We start from the raw sequence: 24,912 nt of genomic DNA on the forward strand, positions 1-24,912 counted from the left end.
ATACCGCTTTCACATCGCAAATGCCGGATCCCACCCGCTAAGAGAAACGTGTCCTTACCGGGTGGGATCCGGCATTTGGTCTCCTTTGATGGCTTTCCGACCCGGCAATATACCGGTTCGGTTGCCATAGTAGCGGGGGACGAAGGGGGCCGCAGGGGCGGGGGTGGAGGCGGCGCTGGGAGATGAGCTCATCTCTTGCGCCGCCTCTCCCTATGCTGTGAATGGGAACCGTGTCGCATCGATGTGGCTCCCATTCACACTGCGCCTGACCCGGTATTCAACCCGGGTTTAATCCTTCTTTTATACCGGGTTGAATTACCGGGTCAGGCGACCCGCTAATTCGCCAAAAGTGCTTTCACATCGCACACTGACCCGTGTCGACACGGCAATATGCCGTGTCGATACCGGGTTATTTTTGCGATGTGAAAGGGGTATCAGTGTATGAAAGATCACATTTGAGGTGTCGAGAGGACAACCAAGATACAATTTTAGAAAAGCATTTACCAAATAAACCATCTCAGATGGTGATATATCTGGATGGCATTGATACATTTCAGTGACATCCACCCAGAAAATGAGCTTATTTGCCAAAAGAAGTCAGAGGACCTATACCTGAAACTATGTTATTCTTTTTTTGATCTGTGTCAGCTGAACATCTATCCTATGAAAGGATTACTGGCCTTTTTATTTCTGCTTAAAAAAGTCCAAACTCCAGTGAAATCTCATGTCAAACTTAATCATGGGGTCTATGTACTAAGCCTTGAAGAGAGATAAAGTGGACAAAGATAAAGTACCAACCAATCAGCTCCTGTCATTGTTCAAATACAGCCTGTGACATGACAGTTAGGAGCTGGTTGGTACTTTATGAGGGTCTATTTACTAAGCCTTCGATGGAGATAAAACTGAACGAAGATAAAGTACCAGCCAATCAACTCCTAACTGTCATTTTTCAAACCCACCCTGTGACATAGCAGTAATGAGCTGATTGGCTGGTACTTTATCTCTGTCCACTTTATCTCCATCAATGGCTTAGTAAATAGGCCCCAAGTTTGGCATGCAGTTGTTTTTCTTGCGTTCGGGAGGTCATAGTAGGTCTCTCCGTTGACCTCAATGCATTTGTCTAGTTAAAAGCATTGAATGTAGGAAGCAGCGAGTAGGTATGGGGTTATTGTAAACAATGGTTTTCATCCTCATACCTGTTTTTATGCACCGTGCTTTATATTGGTGGGTGTGAGGCCTAAAGTAGTAATTAAAATGTTAATCTTATACCTTACGCTAACCAGCATAACCATTTACTATATAGTGCATTATAAGTGGCATGGGACACCCAAAATGGTAGTCTTTAGGGGGTTATACCGAGTTGATCGCTCGCTAGCATTTTTTAGCAGCTGTGCAAACGCATAGTTGCCGCCCACGGGGGGAGTGTATTTTTGCTTTGCAGGAGTGTGAACGCCTGTGCAGCAGTGCGCCCGCAAATACATTTTGTGCAAAACAAGACCAGCCCTGTAGTTACTTATCCTGTACGATGATTGCTGCGACGAGTGACACGGTAACGACGTCAGATACCCGCCCACCAAACGCCCGGACATGCCTGCGTTTTTCCAAACACTCCCAGAAAACGGTCAGTTGACACCCATAAACGCCCTCTTTCTGTCAATCTCCTTGCGTTCGGCTGTGCGATTGGAATCGTCGCTAGAACCAGTGCAAAACCACAATGGACTTCGTACCCGTACGACGCGTGTGCGCATTGCGGTGCATACGCATGCGCAGATTAGCTGTTTTTTTCACTGATCGCTATGCAGCGAACAACGGCAGCTAGCGATCAACTCGGAATGACCCCCTTAGTACTAATGCCATGGCTATGACTGCAATTAAAAAAGTTAATTTTGTAAAACAAAGAATAAACAATGGACTTGACCCCACTGCCTGAGAAAGCCCCCAAGTCTGTGCACTGGACCATGCTAGAGTAGTGCGAGGATAAAGGATGCACAGAATTTGTTTCCTTCGTACAAAGAGGCATTAAAGGAGAACATACAATAACATACTAGTTTTTTCCCCCAATGACAGTCATGTAAATAAAATAGGGTAATTGTTTATTCTTTAGAAAACATTTCTGTTGTTACCACGTTGTACCCAAAGTTTGTTGTACATATTCCCTGCATCATGATGCCAACAATCATAATGTACAAGGGGCTTATTCAGTAGCAGACGCTATTGAGATGCGATTGCATCTCCCTGTTTGCCCCTGCAGTGCGCACGTGCAGGACCTGCTTTGTACGCGCAGCCAGGGAGATGCGATCATATCTCAGTTATGTGAACGCCTCTGCCTGATTGACAGGCAGAGACGTTGGCGGGGTGGCGATGCGTCATTGTGGGGAAAACGGGGGGCAGGTCAGGCTGTGGAAGCAGGGGGCTACTCTAAATCAATGATGCGATCGAAGTTGTATTGTGATCGCATCGCTGGCCGCCATTAGCATGCTGGGCGGCCTTGCCCTGTGCTTGGCGGCCCCCAGCATGCGAGAGATAGCAGTTGCAGTTTTGCTATTTTATCAAAACTGCAACTGAAGCCGAATAAGGCCCAAAATACGCTAACTAATTTTAACAGTTAAATAATGTTCAAAATGTTGAAATTGGCAATGAAAACTATTTGGAAATATCATTTGTTATGCTATGAGATATATATCAGAGTCAGAGTAGAAAAACATGCAGAATTGGAAACTTTTTACATGTAACAAATGTGTAACAATTCAAAAATACTTTTATACTTTTTGTCCTGATTGTAAACAGTATATGCTCTTTGTAAGTCACCAAATATTTGGTGGATTCCAGTGTGTGCTGTGTAACACTAATCACATAGCTGAGACTAAGCTGGAAAGTCCTGTGACTTTGGGCATTATGTATAAATCCCAACCACTTGGTGTCTGCAGACACTGCCTGTTGGGGGTATTTCCAAGTTGATCGCAGCAGGATTTTTGATAGCAATTGGGCAAAACCATGTGCACTGCAGGGGAGGCAGATATAACATGTGCAGAAAGAGTTAGATTTGGGTGGGTTATTTTATTTCTGTGCAGGGTAAATACTGGCTGCTTTATTTTTACACTGCAAATTAGATTGCAGATTGAACACAGCCCTCCCAAATCTTAAGGACCCTACACACATGCCGATTTGTGTTAAAGATATGAACGATCTCGTTCATAAATGAACGAGAACTCATTCATATCTTTCAGTGTGGAGGCTCCGGCGATGAACGATGCGCGGCCCCGCGCTCGTTCATCGCTGGTCCCCCGTCGGCTCTGCATGCAGGCCAATATGGACGATCTCGTCCATATTTGCCTGCACTTCAATGGAGCCGCGTGACGGGGGGAGTGAAGAAACTTCACTCCCCCCGTCACTGCCCCCCCGCCGCCGGGTCGCCCGTCGGCCGTATCCGCCGTCGGGCAGCTCGGCGGCGGATCGGCCAATGTGTAGGGCCTATAACTCTTTCTGCACATGTTATATCTGCCTCCCCTGCAGTGCATATGGTTTTGCCCAACTGCTAAAAAATTTCCTGCTGCGATCAACTTGGAATTACCCCCATTCTTCAGGTTGCTGCTATTGCAAAAAAGATCTGTATGATATAGAGGGTTATTCAGGTTTGTTAGCAAACCAAAAAAGCACACTAATGGGCAAAACCATGTGCACTGCAGGTGGGGCAGATGTAACATGTGCAGAGGAGAGTTAGATTTAGATGGGCTAATTTATTTCTGTGCATGGTAAATACTGGTTGCTTTATTTTTACACTGCAATTTAGATTTCAGTTTGAACACACCCCACCCAAATCTCTCTCTGCACATGTTACATCTGCCCCACCTGCAGTGCACATGGTTTTGCCCATTAGAATTTTTTTTTTTTGCTGCTGCGATCAGGTCTGAAATAGGCACCAAAGGCCCATAGAACACAGCTTAAGGGTGATATGCAAATGGTATTTATTTCACAGGTTGCTTTCATATGACTTACACATCAAAAACAATATTCCCTTTATTGATGTGAAAAGAATATATCTGAAATCAATTTAATACAAAGCACCGAAAACAGCTATAAAAAAAATAATCACATTACAGCAGCTCTGTAACAGGGCTAAACTGGGCTGCCAGCGCTGGGAATTATTGCACTACCCAGTCAGGGCCGGTTGCAGACCTTGTGACGCCCAGGGCGAAAGTTTCCTTTGGTGGACCCCCCCCCCCCCGACAGGTAAAACAGAGGTGGTGTGCACCTAAGGCACATGCCCAAAAATAAGGGCGTGGCGTTAATAGGAAAGGGGCGTGGCCACAGTTAATGTCCCTGTAGTTGTGCCCCCTGTAGCTGTACCCCCAGTAGTTGTGCCCCTGTAGCTGTTCCCCTTGCAGCTGTGACCCCAGTAGATTTGCCCCTAGTAGTTGTGCCCCCAGTAGATTTGCCCCCCAGTGGTTGTGTCTCCTGTAGTTGTGCCCCAGTAGATTTGCCCCCAGTAGTTGTGACCCCACTAGATTTGCCCCCAGTAGATTTGCCCCCAATAGTTGTACCTCCTGTAGCTGTGTCCCCAGTAGCACCGCTTACAAACACAAAAAAACCCCAAAACACACAATACTTACCAGCCCCGCTCCTGCTTCCCAACCACTGCTGTGCTGCCTTCTGTCTCTGGCCACCCGCTCCTCTCTATGGGAGAGCCATCATGACGTCTCTCCCATAGCAGCGCCACACAGACACTAGAGGTCAATTATGACCTCTAGCATCTGACAGTGGCGCCGGCTGCAGCGGGCGCCCACACAGCCCATGGCGCCTGCTGCAGCTGGGGAGCAGGGAGCGGGATGCGGGGTGTGTGTGGGCGGCGGGAGCCTGCGGCTTAATGGAGTGTCTGTGAGTGCCGTGCAGGGCAGACCCAGGTTCAGTGCAATGGAGCTGACCTGGGAATAACTCGGGTCCAATGTGCAGTGTAAACAGGCTCTGACCCTGGTCTGACCGAGGTTGGAACTGTGTCCGGAAACCTGGGTCAAACCTGGGTAATTTGGTGTAAAAGTGGTATTGGAAATGGGTCCTTCCGGGGAATTGGAAACGGTTCCTTCCCGGGTGGGATCCGGCATTGGACCCTATCTGCTGGCTTCTCGACCTGGCAATATGCCGGGCCGGTTGCCATAGTGGCGGGGGTGGAGCGGGCAGCGGGGGCACTCACTATGTAGGGAACGGGTCCCGGGTCGCATCGACCCGGGAGCTCGTTCACGCTGCCACTTCAACCCGGGAATAATACTGCTTTATTCCCGGGTTGAACTACCAGGTCAGGCGACCCGGGAATTCGACCATAGCCCTTTCACACCGCACACCGACCCGTGTCGACCTGGCAATATACCAGATCAATACCGGGTTATTTGTGCGGTGTGAAAGGGGTATTAGATACAGAGCCTGTGAGTGAGTGGCAGCACTGCCCACGGGGCTCTGCACTCTGCTTGCATCACCAACCCACTTTGCAGTGTGTGACATAATCTGAAATGTCACCCCCTCATGCCTTACCTTTATTAGCTAACATTAGTAAAGTTGTAGCATACACTATAAAACACTAGGGGACATATTCAAAGGCAGCGAGATGCAGACGTTCTGACCATTTGTATGCCTTGCGATCACAACACTTCAGATTTATTTGCCATTAGCAGTAATGTGCGAAGCCACACGTCGCGACTGCTCACCAGCGATTATCAAATTAACCTCTAATAATGTCATTGTATTAATTATTACATACCGCAAAACAAGCTTACTCAGACTTTCCTGCCTCGGGTTCCCTCCTATCTGCAGCCTAACCCTAACACCTCCCCCCCCCCCCCCTCCCGGGGGTTCCACCTAAACCAAACCTCCTCCCGCTCCAATCCCTAACCGGCCGCTATACTTACAGTCAGGATTCCGGCTGTCGGGATTCTGGCATCGGCCTCCTGACTCTGTGGGGATTCCGGTTTCGCCATTCTGATGGTGGTCAGGATTCCAGCGTCAGTATTCTGGCAGCCGGTATCTTAACCACATTCCATCTACTCCTATGCCCTGTAACAGCTGGCATAAAACATCTGCCTAAATTTGCATTATTATGGGTACATTTTAATGTATTGGTCTTGTTTAGTAACTTGGAGCAAGATACATAAATTAGCTTTAATCTGTAGTAAATAATGATGATATTGTAGCTTTTATTCATCTTGTACATCTTAGAAAATGAATGTCACAATTACACTGGCTGGCGTGTTACAGCATCAAGGTATTAGACGGGGTGGTCTTCTGTATGCCGGCGGTCGGGCTCCCGGCGCTCAGTATACCGGCGCCGGGAGCCCGACAGCCGGCATACCGACACTTATTTTCCCTCGTGGGGGTCCACGACCCCCATAGAGGGAGAATAAAATAGTGTGGCGCGCGTAGCGCGCCACCGTGCCCGTAGCGTGGCGAGCGCAGCGAGCCCGCAAAGGGGTCATTTGCGCTCGCCACACTGTTGGTAAGCCGGCGGTCGGGCTCCCGGCGCCGGTATGCTGGTCGCCGGGAGCCCGACCGCCGGCCAGCCGTAGTGAACCCATTAGACGTGGTCCTAAATAAGCTCCTGTCATTTCTCTGTGCCTATTGGAAAGCTGCATATTCTTATTTCCTTCCTTACTGATATTTCATGCTGTATCTTTCATTGCCTGATGAATAAAAACTTATACTGCAAATAAAGAAACAATGAAATAATACTTACTGCTCTTCATATATTTTTCTGTGGATTAAAAATAAAAAAGAGAGAGAAAGAAGAGAATTAGAGAAAACAATTCAGACAACTATATTAAAAAATCAAATACAAATCAGACAAACTATCATTTCAGCAAATGCTTCTGGGAGGATTTATTTGCAGGTACTTAAAAATGCATTCCAGTTAAAAAAGAAGTTTGCTTTATACAGCTGTATACTGTTACAAGATGCAATAAAATGAAAGCAATATTTTTAATTTTCATGCCTTTTAATTTTCTGCCAGCACTAAATTTGTGGTGTTACATATTACTGTATTAAAGATTTTATTAAGTTTCTGAAGACTATATAAAAGGGGGTTATGTACAAAATCCCGGCAGTTGCGATCCCAAAGGTCAGAATGCTGACCAGTGTAATTCTGATGGTCAGAATCCAGACGGGTAGCGGTAAGTATTTTAATTCTACCCCTCCCTCAGAATGCCCCTTTCTTCCACCTCCCGCAGCCTAAACCTAACTGTACCTTCCCACATCCTAAACCTACTCCTCCTCCAGCAGGCTCTTTAACCTCCCCACAACCTAAACCATAATCCTCCCCCTAGTGTCTAATAAAAACTCTAACCCCCAATCAGAATTCTGACCATCGTGATTCAACTGTCGGTATTGTGACTTTTGGGATCCAGCCCACATCCCATAAAAGACAATTTGCAGATATGTGGTATTAGGAAACGTGTAGAGGTTAAAGTAGTGTTGCTTGTCAGCTGTTTGCACCTGTCCCACTAATTCATTTGGACGCAATTTATATCTTAAACTACAGTAGATGTAAAACGCATCCTGAGCAAAATAAGCATTTTGCACATTATACAGAGACGCCGGTGTCCATCTCTGCCTCTGACTTCACCTAGTACATACAATCGTAGGAAACACAAACGTAACATATACTGAAATAATATGACTTGCTTTAATAGCATCAAGGGCTGGCAGGGTGTGCAGAGCCATCATAACGTATTGGCACTGTCAAAGTCAAAAATATGACATACACACAACATACAAACTCCAAACAAAGAGGTCTCTGTTCGTGCGCATACACGCAGCGTGCACAGGATATTCGGTAGCATACGCATTCACACAGACAAGCCACAAAGATATATTCAACACATATTTCATACAACACATAAATTACACATAGACAAAACATGTCAAGCACCAGACATTATAATGTATTTATATAATAGAGTGTAACATCAGATATATATGTATTATTGGAAGGGAACAAGTTAATCATATCATGCTTAGTGTCAAATGATCAGGAGAATGTGTGGATTAATTTGATAGCTATGGGTAAATTGTAGCACATTGCAACAATTAGTTCTGATTAAGGGGGTAATTCCGAGTTGATCGCAGCATCAAATTTGTTAGCAGTTGGGTAAAACCATGTGCTCTGCAGGGGGAGGCAGATATAACATTTGCAGAGAGAGTTAGATTTGTGTAAATACTGGCTGCTTTATTTTTACACTGCAATTTAGATTTCAGTTTGAACACACCCCACCCAAATCTAACTCTCTCTGCAAATGTTATACCTGCCACACCTGCAGTGCAAATGGTTTTGCCTAACTGCTAACAAACTTGATGCTACGATCAACTCGGAATTACCCCCAAAATGTATGAAATCTAAAGTCACTCTTATTAGAACAAAGAAAGCATGTGTGCAGAAAACCAGTGGCTAACCCCTATAACTGCATCTTGAAACTGGACGTTGCTTGCATATGAACTGACCAATAACACATCATGAATGAGAGACCTCCCTCCCCTGGATCAATAGCAGAAGACTCAGCCCCAGACATATACCTCCCCCAATACACAGTATATAGGTATTTCCCCTCACCCAGGAAGCTCTGTTGGTGCAGATTCTAAAATGCAGACGACTGTTCACTGAGCATGGGGCGACGTATACTGGCTGTAATTGATTCTTTTGTAACTGCAACTGCTTCTTGTGTAATTGTAACTCTGTAACCATATATATACATGTTATACTTAATGATATACTGTAAATATGTTATTTTGTATGCATACCCCTTTTAATATCAAATATATATATATATATATCTCTGAGCGTTGGACCTCAGCATACAAATGTGTGCGACTGCTTGCTTTCTCTTAAGGGACATAGTGTTGCGACGTTCAGCGCACTTTTATTGTATATGGTAATAAGATGCGCCTTGCGTCCGCTGTACATATATTAATGCTGGCATTTAAATGTTTGTTTAAAATAATCGGAACTTCACAGCACATTGGTCAGCTGCCCAGTGCCCCATAATTCTTGGTGGCCTTCAAGCAGGGGCAGGGTCTGATCACAAACTCTTCGCTGGCATTCTCTACCTGCCTCCCAGCCTGCTACCAGACAGTGAATGGTTATTAATATGCTGATTGGTGGATGGCTGGAGCTATCCGCCAATCGGGAATGCTGACAACCATTCACTGTATGGAAGCATGTGGAGAATCAGTACATTAGGGGCATGTTACAATTTTTATAATTGTTTCCCATGAATGGGCCTCAGTGCATTGCTTTACCTAGGGCACATAGGCGAAACTAGGGGGTGGTCCGGGGGTGCCCCAGACCACCCATTAGCCGTATTGCCATAAACGTAATGTTATTACCAGGGCTATTTTACACCCCAGTAAAGTTTGGGAGGGCAGGTGCGGGCATCAGTAAGCATACCGCTAGCCTCTGCAGCCCCCGCAGTGGATTGAAATACACTGCGGGCAGCGAAAAATCACTTTCATCCGTAGCAGTGAAAGAAAAAAACACCAAAAATGTCCATTTGACCTTTAGCACCTGTCGCCTCGGCAGCAGGCATTTTAAGTGGGGTATTTTACACTGCTATGGACAGAAGCGATTCCGCTGCCCCCAGCGCATCTCAATCCACTCCGGGGGCTAGCGGTATGCTTACTGATTCCTGCACCCACCCTCAACCCTAAAAACGAGCAGGAGACCCCTGGCAATGCGCATGAAGCCCCTGGCAATGCGCATGAAACCCCTGGCAACGCACATGAAACCCCTGGCAATGCGCAGGAGACCCCTGGCAATGCACATGATGTCCCTGACAATGCGCATGAGACCCCTGGCAATAAGCATGGAACTCAGAGCATGAAACCCCTGACAACATGCATGGAACCCTTGGCAACGAGCATGAGACTCCTGACAACAAGCAGGTAATTTAAAAGTAGTTAGAAGCCTTTCTGTGTGGCATACTTTGTAAGGGGCATTATTGTGTGCGGGGCATACCATTGTATGCCCCACACACAATAATGCCCCTTACAAAGGGCCATAACTGTGTGTGTGTCAGGGCCATAACTGTGTGTGTCATAATATGTAATGGATGTTACGGTGTGTTGCATAATGCATAATGGGTGTTACAGTATGTAGCATAATGTGTAATAGACATTACGGTGTGTGACATAATGTGTAATAGGCATTACGGTGTGTGGCATATTGTGTAATGGGAATTACGGTGTGTGGCATATTGTGTAATGGGCATTACGGTGTGTTGCATAATGTGTAATGGGCATTACGGAGTGTGGCATAATGTGTAATGGGCATTATTATAAGGAGGGAAAATGACAAATAATGAAAGGGGCATGAATCAGGATTTTTTTTCCTGTGGTAGGCAATGTCTGGGAGTATGGGTTGCAAAACTGGGGTATAAGGTAGTTTTTTTCTGCATGGCCATGCCCCTTGCAGCAAAGCCACACCCCTTACATTGAGGCCACACCCCTTTTGGGGACATGTGCAAATTTTTCTTGCAAAGGTGCCCCCACTGTAGCTCCTCCCACATTACACACAGCTCCGCCCACCCCAGGAGTTCCTGAACCTATTTTTCAACAAAAATAGCAGTGGGACCACCCATTACCAAATGTCTAGTTTCGCCTATGCCATGGCATACAGTGCTGATAGGACAATCCTGGGTGTGTGTCAGTTGAATGTGATGTAGTTGAAATTTGTTCTCAGTCCATGTAATATCTAGTGATGAGCGGATTCGGTTTTACTCGGTTTTACTCGGTTTTACTCGGTTCTCAAAACGGCATCTTATTGGCTCACGGATGTCACGTGTTTTGGATAGCCAATAAGATGCCGTTTTGAGAACCGAGTAAAACCGAGTAAAACCGAGTAAAACCGAACCTCGCTCATCAAATATCCCCACTGTATTAATAGAAATTATATGTGACTTCTGCTTTTATTTCACGCTATGGCACTATAGGCAGTTATAGTATAGAGTAGCCAGTACTCTCAGTTGTCCTGACCTTTTATGCCAAGAAAGATGTTCTAAAACAAAATGGTGAATTCTATACACTGTGCTTCTCTACTGAAAATCTATATTGCACCTAACTTAGATACAACCATATATCTTTAGATACTACCTGTGGCCCCTGCTATATACCTCCGCTCTCATTGGCATTTCTATAATTGGTGCAATGTGTGCGGTGAACACGGGCCTCTGCGTTCAAGAGGGACCCAACTGCACACAGTGCACTATTGTTTTAATACTTCCATCTCTGAAGTCCCGCGTCGAGCTGCAGCCGCAGTAATAATAACAACCAAAATGGCCTCCGCAAATGCACAGTGGTGAAATTAGTCTCCGGAACATTGCCGATGCCATATTTCCAGGGAGACCTTTGCATGCGCAGTAGGCACAATACTGGAGCCTATGGCACCATGGAGAGGAGCCTATGTTAAAACGCCCCTGCCTGCTCTGATTTATTCAGTGCTTTATGTTACAAAACAGAGAATAAGATCAAATGTGACGGGTTCAGCAAGTTTCCATATCAGAAGATCTCCTCTGCACAATTCATACCCTCCAACATTTTACACAAAAAGATCGGTAAAAATTAGAAAAGGGGTTGTGGCCACGGGTAAAGGGGCATGTAAAGGGGCATGGCCACGCCCTTTTCCTATACTTTCAATGGAAGTTTGGAGAGCTGAAAATCGGTACAGACCATAAAAAAAATGTACTGTACCTATTAAAAAGGTACAGTTGGAGGGTATACACAATTACAGGCATGGGGTGCACTGTAGTTTGTTTCCTCTGTGGATTATGCACTGAGATGGTCTGACTAAGGGTTCCCAACACCCTAGGCTATAACACTTGTAGCAGGGACGTGCAGTGAGCTAAATGGCTCAGGAGGGATTGGCTAGCCCAGGAACCAGATTTACATGCAATATATGAGTCAAAGGGTACATCTGGGCATTATACACAGATGCAGCAGTATAATCTCCTGGAAATTTGGTGAGTTTTGATCAGAGATGTGCGGAAAAGATAGACATGCCATAGACTTTTTACTCCAGAGTTTTGGCAATAACAATGATTAGAATAATGCCAAGAAGATATTTCAAATTTATTAGTATCTTTCTTATACTTATACAGTCAAAACTCTGGCACAAACGTTAGTATGACAGGAAAGGCTCTGCCTCACCTGCCTCACCCCACCGCACGTCACTGACTTGTAGCACCCATGTAATGCTGCTAAATACAGAGCACAGTGCATATGCATGGTCAGGAAATCTCCATTGCTAGTACCAGGGACGCAACTGGGGGGCTAAGGTGGCACAAGCCCCGGGCACAGGATGTGAGGAGGTGCCAAAAAGTGGTAACCTTCCAGCTGGAGTCCTGAGCAGCAGCTAAGGCATCTGGGAAATGTAGTCTTGGCTACAGCAAACCTATGTCTCTCAACAGGGCTGGTCCTGGAGCCCAATCGCTAGGGTAACATATTGCAGACTCCCAGAAGGCAGCTGGTGTTGGGACGAGCTGGCAGGAGTGCTGTGCAGGTGTTTTCCCTAACACATTGTTAATTTTAGCGGGATGGGGTGAGATGGGCCAGCATTGTGACAGACTATGCTGGGCAGGGCTGAGCAGATATCACCGTGGCACACATCGATTTCCCCACACATTGGCTCCCCCAAATTACTGCGTTACCCTGGGTGTCAGAAATCCTAGTTTCAGCCCTGCTAGTGCACATGTGCAGGTAATAATGGTTATACAGATGACATTTGATCTTGTGGCATCTAATGATCTAATGATGTGTGGAGTGTAAAGTAGGATTTTAGTTTCTGGGGAATGTGAGGAAGAGTCTAAAGATAATCACATGTAACTCTTCATTCTACACAGAAAGCATTGTAGTAGCACATGACAACATACATATAATAAAGGTTCTAGCTGTAAGTTACATGGTCACATCGCAATAGCCATCTGGCTATCACATTAAAAACTTTCCTCAACACTGCTTCAGCATGACTTGATAACTAACAAGCTTCTTTAATTAAGATGTGCTACAACTGCCAACATGGAATTGCAGCAACTGAAGGAAATTTCTGAGCAAGTTTGGGGAATTGAGTGTTTCATGGGGCATTTTTTGGTAAGTGGGAAGACTTAAAGGCAAGTAGAGAAATGATATGGCATGTGGAAGGACTGAGTGTGATGCAATGGTATTTTGTGGCAAGCCGGTGGTCTGAGGGCATGCAGGAGAAGTTTGAAGCAAGTGGAGTGTCTGAGTGGCATAAGGAAGGTCTCACAAGAATGTTGGGGCATTTTGAGAATAAGGATGTGAGGGTGGAGAGGGTGTCTTTTTATTACTGAGAATATGGGTAATGGTCAACCCTAAAGCCATCAATGGGGGCTTGCTAACTTCTGATGTAACTGGCAGCCTGGATAATTTGTCCTCCGACAGCTACGTGAAAACACATTCACATAGAGGCTAATACCCCTTTCAGACGGGTGGTCTTCTGTATGCCGGCGGTCGGGCTCCCGGCGCTCAGTATACCGGCGCTGGGAGCCCGACAGCCGGCATACCGACACTTATTTTCCCTCGTGGGGGTCCACGACCCCCATAGAGAGAGAATAAAATAGTGTGGCGCGCGTAGCGCGCCACCGTGCCCGTAGCGTGGCGAGCGCAGCGAGCCCGCAAGGGGCTCATTTGCGCTCGCCACGCTGTCGGTAAGCCGGCGGTCGGGCTCCCGGCGCCGGGATGCTGGTCGCCGGGAGCCCGACCGCCGGCCAGCCGTAGTGAACCCCTTTCAGACATAGGACCCAGGAATTTCCCTGCTTCAGACCCGAGATTTTCACCTCTGAAAAATCCCGGGTTTTTGCTGGGACCCCCTTTCACACTAAACCTGAGACCTGGGAAATTCCCGGTTCGATCCCTTTCAGACAAAAGCCTGATCTGCCCTGGCAGCCAGTTCAGACCAGGCCACTCTAATGTCACATGTCTTATATACACACACACACTCGTACATTTACACACACGTCTTACACATACACATGTCACACTCAAACACGCACATACATGTAATATATACACACACATGCCAAATTCATATATACACACACACTCACACTCACACACACTCTCTCACTCACTCCAACAGGCCTGTTTTATGGCTGCGCTGGCTGCTTCAACTACTCACAGCAGCACAGACTACAGCAGCCGGCACACGCCCCCTCTTCACTCCGGCCTCCTCCAGGCAGCCCCGCCAATCAGGTGCGACCTGGGAGCAAATTCCCGGGTCGCACATTTCAGACCCCGGGACTTGAGCCCTGGGAAAAACCCTGGTCAATTGGCGACCCGAATCATGTTCCCGGGTCGGTGCCTTTCAGACATACCAAATTCCCGGGTTGAGGCGCGTTCATGTGCAAAATCCCGGGAATTTAGAGCATGTCTGAAAGGGGTATAACAAGCGTAATATATCCATTCACCTTGGATTGAATAGATGTAAATACAGCACTGTAAAAAGCCATCCTCTATGTCTTACAATGCAAATGTGAATAGCTGCGTATAAGGTCAAATATTTATGTACCATGGATTCCATTGTTAACAACCCCCCCACCCCCCCACCCAAAAAAAACAACAACCCAACAACGTATTTCTGCAGTTACTGGTGCTTTAAATGTAAATAATGAAATTGTGTTCTATGAAGATTTCTGAAGCAGCATTATTCCGACACTCATCTCCTTTTTCCGTCTCATTCAGCGTCACATAAAAGCCTACATTCTATCATGAATAACCATTTTCAGCATCTATTTAACATTTTGCTCAAAGCCTGCAATTCAATATCATTAGCTTTTTTCATATTCTTTGATTTCAATACCAACTGGGCTGTGGTGTCAGAGAGAGGCACATTTTATGCTTTCAAAAAAAAGAAAAAGCGTTTTAAAGCTATGTGAGTAAGGCTGAGCCATTCCTGTGATGTGGTTGGGAAAATCAAATTGTTTGCCATGGGAAAAACCTCTGCAGGCCACTGATCAATCTGCTCTGCAGACAAATACAGTGAGAATGTACTAGAAGAAAAAGAAATACCCTACAAGCTTTGAAGCACAGGTCATTATTTAACCCCCCAAAGCACAGAGATGAATCAATTGTTTCACATTTTAATTGAAATGGTAATTATGCTTCATTATACAGTGTCTACTTATGACTGTATTATTGACTATCGCTAAAAAGAATAATAATTGCATTGTGTTTTACATTGCCTTCTGGAGATTATCTGTAGTAAGGAAAGAATAATTTACGTGTATCTTGGAAAATACATTATGTTGGCCCTGGTACACAATATTCCGGTATTGTGGAGTGCCAGGACTGTAGTGTTGATGGCACTACCAGTGACGTGAGACTTGGGGCTTTTAATGAAACTGTTAATGTTATTTGTAAAATGATTGGGAAACAGACACGCCATTATAAGTACATGGCGCTAATGACATATTTGACAATTTACATTTGTCCATAAGAACTGTGTTCCAGCTGTTTAAACAGGCTCATCCCTTGCCTTGATGCGCGCCTTGAGTTACACAATAGGTTGCTTAGAGCAAGAGTATTGGCCATGCAATTGAGGCTAATAAAATGGTAAAAGTCAGAATGTACTTTTAGCAAAAACAAACGTTACTATTGGTATTAGTATAACACACACTAAAGGTTGATTGGAAGTAAAGTCAAGATCACATTAGTGTCACAGGAAAAGGGTATGGCTTAACCCTGAGGGTTACAGGGAAGACTCCAGTGACAGAGCCTAACAATAATATGGCAGTGGTAATTAAGCAACCAGTGACGTATTTAAAATGGATTCATACCTCATACCTTGCACCCATGTTCTTCAATACTTACCTCTCCGGAGTCCCACGTCAGCAGCAGTAGTGCTGCACAAATCACCAGGAAAATGGCATAGCAGCATTTGTGCATGCATAGTAGAAAAACTGAAGGGAAACTAAAATCAAGCATTTGGAAACCCCATTTAGAAATCCTGCATTTGCCCCTGAGCAGGCAGAACAAATGATCAAAATACCAGGGACGTGCAGTCAGGGGAGGCAGTGCCTCCCCTGCCATTAATGATTAAAATAATATAAAGAAGATACTTATGACACATATTCTGTGTCATAAGCAATCTCTTTATATTATGCTAAGCATTTAAATCTTTTAATCACTTTGGGAGGCACTGATAGCAGCGGCGGCGGCGGGGCCCGATGTTGGAGCTCCCTACAGCAGCGGAGGCGGCGGGACCCAAACAGCAACGGCAGCTCCGGAGACAACGGGAGCTCCAGAACTGGGGACAGCGCAGCGGCGCCGGGCAGCGCTGTTACCTATACTTCCGTGCCCTCAGCATCTCCGGCAGCATCTGCTTCCTCCGGGGCGGGGGGACCAGGACCAGGCAGTGATCTGGGGGTGAGCTGCAGTGCAAGTGTTCTGGGGGTGAGCTGCAGTCCCCAGTGATCTGGGGTTGAGCTGCAGTCCAAGTGATCTGGGCAAGATCACTTGGACTGCAGCACACCCCCAGATCACTTGGACTGCAGGTACAGGGAAAAATAAATAAATGAATTGTAAAAAAATGATATATTTATATCACAGCCGCCCACCGCTGACCAGCGCTCACTGCCGCACGCTGCACCGCTACTGAAAGCTGAGCACCGCAGACCACAACTGGCGGTGGTCAGGGGGACAGCAATGCCGCAGCGACGAAGGACAGCTTAGTACTGCCGCATCCCTCGCAGACCATGGAATCATCCACCACCGACACAACCACAGTCCCTTCCGCACCTCCGCTGCACATATCAGGTAATGTTCCCCTGCTTCCCTATGTCCCTGCTGTCACTCTCTCAGTCCTTGCTGTCACTCTCTCAGTCCCTGCTGTCACTCTCTCTCCCTGTCCCTGGATTGGGTCATACCGTGTGCTATAATGTGAATTTCGGCTCATACCGTGTGCTATAATGTGAATTTCAGCTCATACCGTGTGCTGTAATGTGAATTTCGGCTCAAACCGTGTGCTGTAATGTGAATTTAGGCTCATACCGTGTGCTGTAATGTGAATATAGGCTCATACTGTGTGCTGTAATGTGAATTTCAGCTCATACCATGTGCTGTAGTGTGAATTTCGGCTCATTCCGTGTGCTGTAATGTGAATTTCGGTTCATACCGTGTGCTGTAATATGAATTTTGGCTCATACTGTGTGGTATCAGGTGAAAGGGGCGCCAGTACTAGATAGTATAAGGGGTCCTACTACACTGAAGGACACGCCCCCGTTTGAGTGACCACACCCCCTTTTCCGGAGGCGCGCGCATAATTGCAACCTTCACTTTTCCATACCCCCACTTCAAAATTTCCACTTCGACCACTGTATGTATATATATATATATATATATATACACTGCTCAAAAAAATAAAGAGAACACGTAAACAACACAATGTAACTCCAAGTCAATCACACTTCTGTGAAATCAAACTGTCCACTTAGGAAGCAACACTGATTGACAATCAATTTCACATGCTGTTGTGCAAATGGAAAAGACAACAGGTGGAAATTATAGGCAATTAGCAAGACACCCCCAATAAAGGAGTTGTTCTGCAGGTGGTGACCACAGACCACTTCTCAGCTCCTATGCTTTCTGGCTGATGTTTTGGTCACTTTTGAAAGCTGGCGGTGCTTTCACTCTAGTGGTAGCATGAGACGGAGTCTACAACCCACACAAGTAGCTCAGGTAGTGCAGCTCATCCAGGATGGCACATCAATGCGAGCTGTGGCAAGAAGGTTTGCTGTGTCTGTCAGCGTAGTGTCCAGAGCATGGAGGCGCTACCAGGAGACAGGCCAGTACATCAGGAGACGTTGAGGAGGCCGTAGGAGGGAAACAACCCAGCAGCAGGACCGCTACCTCTGCCTTTGTGCAAGGAGGAATAGGAGGAGCACTGCCAGAGTCCTGCAAAATGACCTCCAGCAAGCCACAAATGTGCATGTGTCTACTCAAACGATCAGAAACAGACTCCATGAGGGTGGTATGAGGGCCCGACGTCCACAGGTGGGGGTTGTGCTTACAGCCCAACACCGTGCAGGACGTTTGGCATTTGCCAGAGAACACCAAGATTGGCAAATTTCACAGATGAAAGCAGGTTCTCACTGAGCACATGTGACAGACGTGACAGGGTCTGGAGATGCCAAGGAGAACATTCTGCTGCTTGCAACATCCTCCAGCATGAGCGGTTTGGCAGTGGGTCAGTAATGGTGTGGGGTGGCATTTCTTTGGGGGGCCGCACAGCCCTCCATGTGCTCGCCAGAGGTAGCCTGACTGCCATTAGGTACCGAGATGAGATCCTCAGACCCCTTGTGAGACCATATGCTGGTGCGGTTGGCCCTGGGTTCCTCCTAATGCAAGACAATGCTAGACCTCATGTGGCTGGAGTGTGTCAGCAGTTCCTGTAAGACGAAGGCATTGATGCTATGGACTGGCCCGCCCATTCCCCAGACCTGAATCCAATTGAGCACATCTGGGACATCATGTCTCGCTCCATCCACCAACGCCACGTTGCACCACAGACTGTCCAGGAGTTGGCGGATGCTTTAGTCCAGGTCTGGGAGGAGATCCCTCAGGAGACTATCCGCCACCTCATCAGGAGCATGCCCAGGCGTTGTAGGGAGGTCATACAGGCACGTGGAGGCCACACACACTACTGAGCCTCATTTTGACTTGTTTTAAGGACATTATATCAAAGTTGGATCAGCCTGTAGTGTGTTTTTCCACTTTCATTTTGAGTGTGACTCCAAATCCAGACCTCTATGGGTTAATAAATTTGATTTCCATTGATAATTTTTGTGTGATTTTGTTGTCAGCACATTCAACTATGTAAAGAACAAAGTATTTAATAAGAATATTTCATTCATTCAGATCTAGGATGTGTTATTTTAGTGTTCCCTTTATTTTTTTGAGCAGTATATATATATACATATATATATATAATCTCAGTGCCTCCCCAGCCAATGACCTCACCGCACATCACTGCAAAATACTGAGATTGATTCACGGCAGAGCAGAAAGGACCATGGTTGGCACGGCGGTAGAGACAAGATATAACACTAGCGATTACCTTGCACTGACTGCACAGTATGATTCTGCTTTGTAACACTAGGGGGCAGGGGAGCAGAATCTTCAAAGTCAAAGGACAACATTTTATCTTTTTTTTTGTCTCTATAAATGGTGCCCCTGTCAATGGAAAAAAAAAAAAGGGTTACACCAATTAATATTGTCCCTTTAATATAAATAATATTGTTCTCTTGATAAAATTAAACATTAATTCCCCCCTAAAATATGAATAATATTGCCCTTATTCAATACAAGTGTATTGTGATTCCTTACATTCCGATTGACCAGATTGTTAAGACAGACCTCATTTTTTCACCACTTGATTTTGGGCATTATTATCATTTCATGAAATCATCAGATGGTCCCTCTGAGAGCAGCAGCTGTGGGAAGATTCTCCTCCTGCTGCTGCCCACACTGACTGGTTGCATCATGTACAACCAGATCAGATATCGCAATGCTTGGTGTGGTCTCAAATGATGCGACCATACCAGGCAAGTGGTTAAAGATAGTTTTACCTCTATTTTTTTGCTTTATACCGTTTTCAATAATTTCTCCCCATTGAGATAAAGGGATCTATTTACTAAGCCTTACATAGAGATTAAGTGGATGGAGGTAAAGTACCAGCCAACCAGCTCTTAACTGTCATTTTTCAAACCCAGCCTGTAACATAGCAGTTAGGAGCTGGTTGGCTGGTACTCTATCTCCGTCCACTTTATCTCCATTTAAGGCTTAGTAAATAGACCCCTAAGTATATTGAAAACAGAATGACAAAACATATCGCCTCTGTTATCCAGGAATTTGTGGACAGTTTGCCAAGAAGGGTGTCAGCAGTAATCACTGCACGTGGTGGACCTACAAAGTACTGACCTCAATAAAATCTGGTTGATCTATTTGCTGTCAGTATCCAATCACTTTTGTCTGCATAGTGTAGATTATTTATACACAGTTTTTAGAAGAAATTATCTATAGGGGAAGTAATATTAATACAGTTAATACATAAAGCTATGGATGTCACTCATATATTTCCTTTCATTTCTACCTACTTTGGAGCCTATTTATTAAAGTTAAATTGTGGGAAATCCTTGCAAAATGTAAGCATTACCATGATGTAACAAAGAGGGACTGCAGCAGATATATCAGATATCTGCTGCAATGCCTCCATTTCCAACTGCAGATCTGCGCCCACTAGAAACGATCAGTTTTACCAAGCTCTGAAATGAGAAGGGTTAATAATAGCAGGCAGGCCTGGAGGCAACACTGATAGAGAAGCCAGGGTGGTCCATCCTACTGCTCTGTTTCTATCTGGTATCAATCCCAGAGGGCTGAGCCGTATGTGCTGAGCCCAGATCAGAGGAGCTGATCACATTCTCCTCTGACCTCTGCTGCTCATTTTCATTTGATGAGTAGCTGGTTCCCCTTCAACTAAATCACCTTCCAATGTCATGTGACTTCTGCAGTCACTGGAACACAGTGCAGGAGGCTAGTTCATATGTTACTTTTCTTGTGTATTGTACTTCCTGTGTATCAGGTGTGTGATATATGAACTGTCCTGAACTCTGATATGAACTGTGCATAGGTCATACTTGCCTACTTTTTTTCTGTCTCTTCCGGGAGGAAGCAGCCAGGTAGGTAGTGTTGAAGGGGGTGGTGCAGGCTACAGGGGTGTCAAGAGCGGTGTGGCACAGTGATCATGTCATTGTGGCCCCTCACTATACAATGCTGGGATTACCATCATTGTAAAGTGTGTATTGGGGGATGGGGGGGTGGGGGGTGGGGGGCAATGCACAAATCATGACATCAAGTCATCCAGATCTCTCACTTCATATGGGAAGTGGGCGTCATGGTCAGCCTACAGGAGAATTTGTCGCCTTTCCAGGAGTCCGGGAAACTTCCTTGGACATACTCAGAGAGTAGACAAGTATGTAAGTGTGTATCAAGTGTGGAATATTGCTGTGACATGTGTATACTGTAGTGATAAACATGTATCAGGTGTGTGATAAAGATGTGAACGGTGGGTGTATAAGGATTGGTGTATATCAGGTGTGTGATATTGGTGTGACCTGTGGATAATGAATGTATAGGGATCTGTGTGTAGCAGGAATGTGATATCAGAGTTACCTGTGAATAGTATCAGTAATGTGCGGTCAGGTGAGGCAGGAGTATACTTCAGAGTTTTTCTTTTCATTTGTATAGTCAAAATACAAAGGAGATTTTATAAATATCTTCTTTGAGTTAGCCTAATCATTTTTATAGTCAAAACTCAGGAGTATACTGGTCTATGGCAGATGAGGCCACCCTTGTCCGCATACAGTGTATCACTGATCAAAACTCACCAAATTTCCAGCAGTATATACGGCTGCACCTTTATGTACTGCCCACTGGAACCCTCAGATTCATATTGTATATGTGTGTGCAGCGGCGGCTCCTACCTTGAAAGAGGAGGGGGGCTGCTGCTGGATGTGTTCCCGGATCCCTGTTGCTTTGGCCCCGCTGCCTGGTTTTACCGCTGGCCGGGTCCCGACACCCGTACAATGTAGACAACAGATTCCGGGACCGGCCCATGCACAGTAGCTGCGGTGATACTGTGCATGCGCAAAACCCCAGCTTCTATGGACTGCATCAGCTGCAGCCCATAGACATCGGCTGGAGCTGAAGAGGCAGGGAGTGGCTTCTTATAGTAAGCCAGCTCTCTGCTAATCGCAGCCCAGTCAGGCAGTCTGGGAGGGAGGAAACACCTCCCAATGGGACTGCCTGTGCTGTGGGTGACTGACAGGTAGAACTTCCAATAGGAAGTCACTGCCAGTCACCAGAGCCGGCCCTAACACATATGATGCCCTAGGCAAGATTTTGGCTGGTGCCCCCTAGCACCACCGCTAGTTCCGCCTCTGACCCTGCGCCCCTTTCCCAGCACCATCACCTCTCACCCATAGCAGTCTTCATTTTGGTGTTCCTACAGCCTATATTTTAAATAGGAACAGTGCGCACATTCGGCGCACAGCCCAAAAAGGGGTGTGTTCTTGCTGGGAAGGGGTGTGGCCACACAATAGTAACCCCAATTCGAATTACGCCACACAGTAGTAGTAGTACTACTTTATTCACATTTATCATGCAATAGTGCCCCTAATTCACGTGACACCACACAGTAGTACCACTTTACCATATATACGTTACTCCTTACAGTAGTGCCCCTTATTCACATTAAATCACACTGAATTGCTCCTTATTCACATTACACCACGCCATATTGCTCTTTATTTACATTAGACCACACAGTAGTGCCCTTTCTATACATTACGCCACACAGTAGAGTACCTTATATACATAATGTCACACATTAGTAATGCATTTATACACATACTAATGGGCCCTACTCACTTGGCGATGTGCCGCCGAGGTGCCCGACGGCCGATACGGCCGACGAGCGACCCGGCGGCGGGGGGGCAGTGACGGGGGGAGTGAAGTTTCTTCACTCCCCCCGTCACGCGGCTGTATTGAAGTGCAGGCAAATATGGACGAGATCGTCCATATTGGCCTGCATGCACAGCCGACGGGAGACCAGCGATGAACGAGCGCGGGGACGCGCATCGTTCATCGCTTAAGTCTCCACACTGAAAGATATGAACGAGTTCTCGTTCATTTATGAACGAGATCGTTCATATCTTTCTGAATATCGCCAAGTGTGTAGGGCCTATAACACACAGTAATGTCCCTTACATATATGACACACATTATTGATGTCCTTATAAACATAATGCGCCTTACACAATATGCCAAACTTTATTAATGCCCTGATACACATAATGTCCCTTACACGTTGCACATTATTAATAAACTTATTCACACAATGACACACATAGTGCCTCTTTCAAATATGCCACACATTATTAGTGCACTTATACACATAATGGTGGTCATTCCGAATTGATCGCTCGCTAGCAGTTTTTAGCAGCCGTGCAAACGCATTGTCACCGCCCACTGGGGAGTGTATTTTTGCTTTGCAGAATTGCGAACGCTTGTGCAGCAGAGCGCCTGCAAAAACATTTTGTGCAGAACAAGACCAGCCCTGTAGTTACTCTTCGTGTGCATTGATTCTAACGTTGGTGGGTTGGCTTTTGACGTCACACACCCGCCCAGCGTTAGGCCAGCCACGCCTGTGTTTTCCCTGGCACACCTGCGTTTTTTTAAGCACTCCCTGAAAACGGTCAGTTCACACCCAGAAACGCCCCCTTCCTGTCAATCTTCTTGCGGCCGCCAGTGCGAATGAAAACATCGCTAGAACCTGTGCAAAACAACAAAGGCCTTTGTACCCGTACGTCGCGCATGCGCATTGCAGTCCATATGCATGCACAGAAATGCCGATTTTTAGCCTGATCGCTGCGCTGCGAACAACGGCAGCTAGCGATCAACTCGGAATGACCCCTCAATGTCCCTTGCACATAGGCCGCACATTATTAGTGCACTTATACACATAATGACACACATAGTGCCTCTTACACATAAGCCACACATTATTAATGCCCTTATACACATAATGACATACATAGTGCCCCTTACACATTTCACGCACATTTATCAATGCATTTATACACATGACACACATAATGCTCCTGACACATATGTTGAACACTATTGCACAACCAATCCAGGTAGTATCTAAAGATATATGGTGGTTGTATCTAAAGCAGAGCCGTCCCTAACCAATATGAAGCCCTAGGCAACATTTTGGCTGGTGCTCTCTAGCACCACCGCTAGTTCTGCCACTGATCCTGCACCCGTTTCCCAGCACCATCACTCCTCACCCTTTATTAATGCCCTTATACACATATTGCCCCTTACACATATGCCTAGCACTACTGCCCAACCAACCCACCCGCACACCGCACTCACATGGCCGCAAACACTGTGATCTCTGCCTCTGCTTGGATACAGATGTGTCCTCATACAACTTGCCTCAATACCCCATGCAGCAGGAGATGCCTGGTGTGAGTTAGCCGGCAGCTCTGCTAATAATGTTGGCCGCCTTTTTTGATGAAAATGCATTACTTTTGGCTAGGATGCATGAGCAGCTTCTGCTGATCAAAATTCTATGCGGCATGCCTATATTCTGTCTGTGACTGTGGCTGTATCTGTATATGAAATGCTATGTTACAGTGATTTCCAGGAATACACTGTAACGTAGCATTTCGTATGCAGATACAGCCGCAGTCACACACAGAATATAGGCATGCTGTATATCATATTAATCAGCAGAAGCTGCTTGTGCCTCTAGACATACCAGATGCCCTAGGCATTTTCCTAGTTTGCCTATGCCTAGGGCCGGCTCTGCCAGTCACAGTGTAGCCAGTGCAGTCTCACGGACTGCATCTGGCTCACTGAGCAGGGTGGCGGATTTTAACTGGGGCGGGGGGAAGGGGGGGGGGGGGGGCTGCAGTCCTGCAGCCCATAGGTAAAATCCAGCGCTGTGTGTGAGTAAATCTGGCTCTGATACTAGCTAGTGCCTCACCAGCCATTTACCTCATTGCACATCACTGGTGTGTATAGGGTAACTAAATATGGACCAATTGGAATATAGGAATTTATCAGCTAAGTGGTTAAAAAAAACCTTTCAATATAGAATTAGAAAGCAGAAAATAATTGAATTGTTCATCCAGTTTACCAGTCAATTGCAAAGTGTGTGTGAGTGTATTTATGTCCTTATGGGGTAGGAGCTGTGGGAGATGGTAATATTATTTATATATATCCTCACAGTAGTTTTATGTATGTCCCATGCAGGGTCGGACTGGGGCATGAAGGGCCCACCGGGGGGATGCAGTTTTAGGG

The 24,912-nt window shown here is 46.0% G+C and overlaps 1 protein-coding gene across 1 annotated transcript in view; it reads right to left on the reverse strand.

The window, feature by feature from the left end:
- Positions 1-24,912, reverse strand: part of ARHGEF38 (Rho guanine nucleotide exchange factor 38) — a 159,700-nt gene that overhangs the window by 89,685 nt on the left and 45,103 nt on the right. The window contains exon 5 of the mRNA XM_063919288.1: positions 6,719-6,736. Within this exon, the coding sequence (XP_063775358.1) occupies positions 6,719-6,736 (18 nt within the window). The remainder of the gene's footprint in view (positions 1-6,718; positions 6,737-24,912) is intronic.

The sequence above is a fragment of the Pseudophryne corroboree genome, chromosome 1 (assembly GCF_028390025.1).
Source record: "Pseudophryne corroboree isolate aPseCor3 chromosome 1, aPseCor3.hap2, whole genome shotgun sequence".
Lineage (NCBI taxonomy): Eukaryota > Metazoa > Chordata > Amphibia > Anura > Myobatrachidae > Pseudophryne > Pseudophryne corroboree.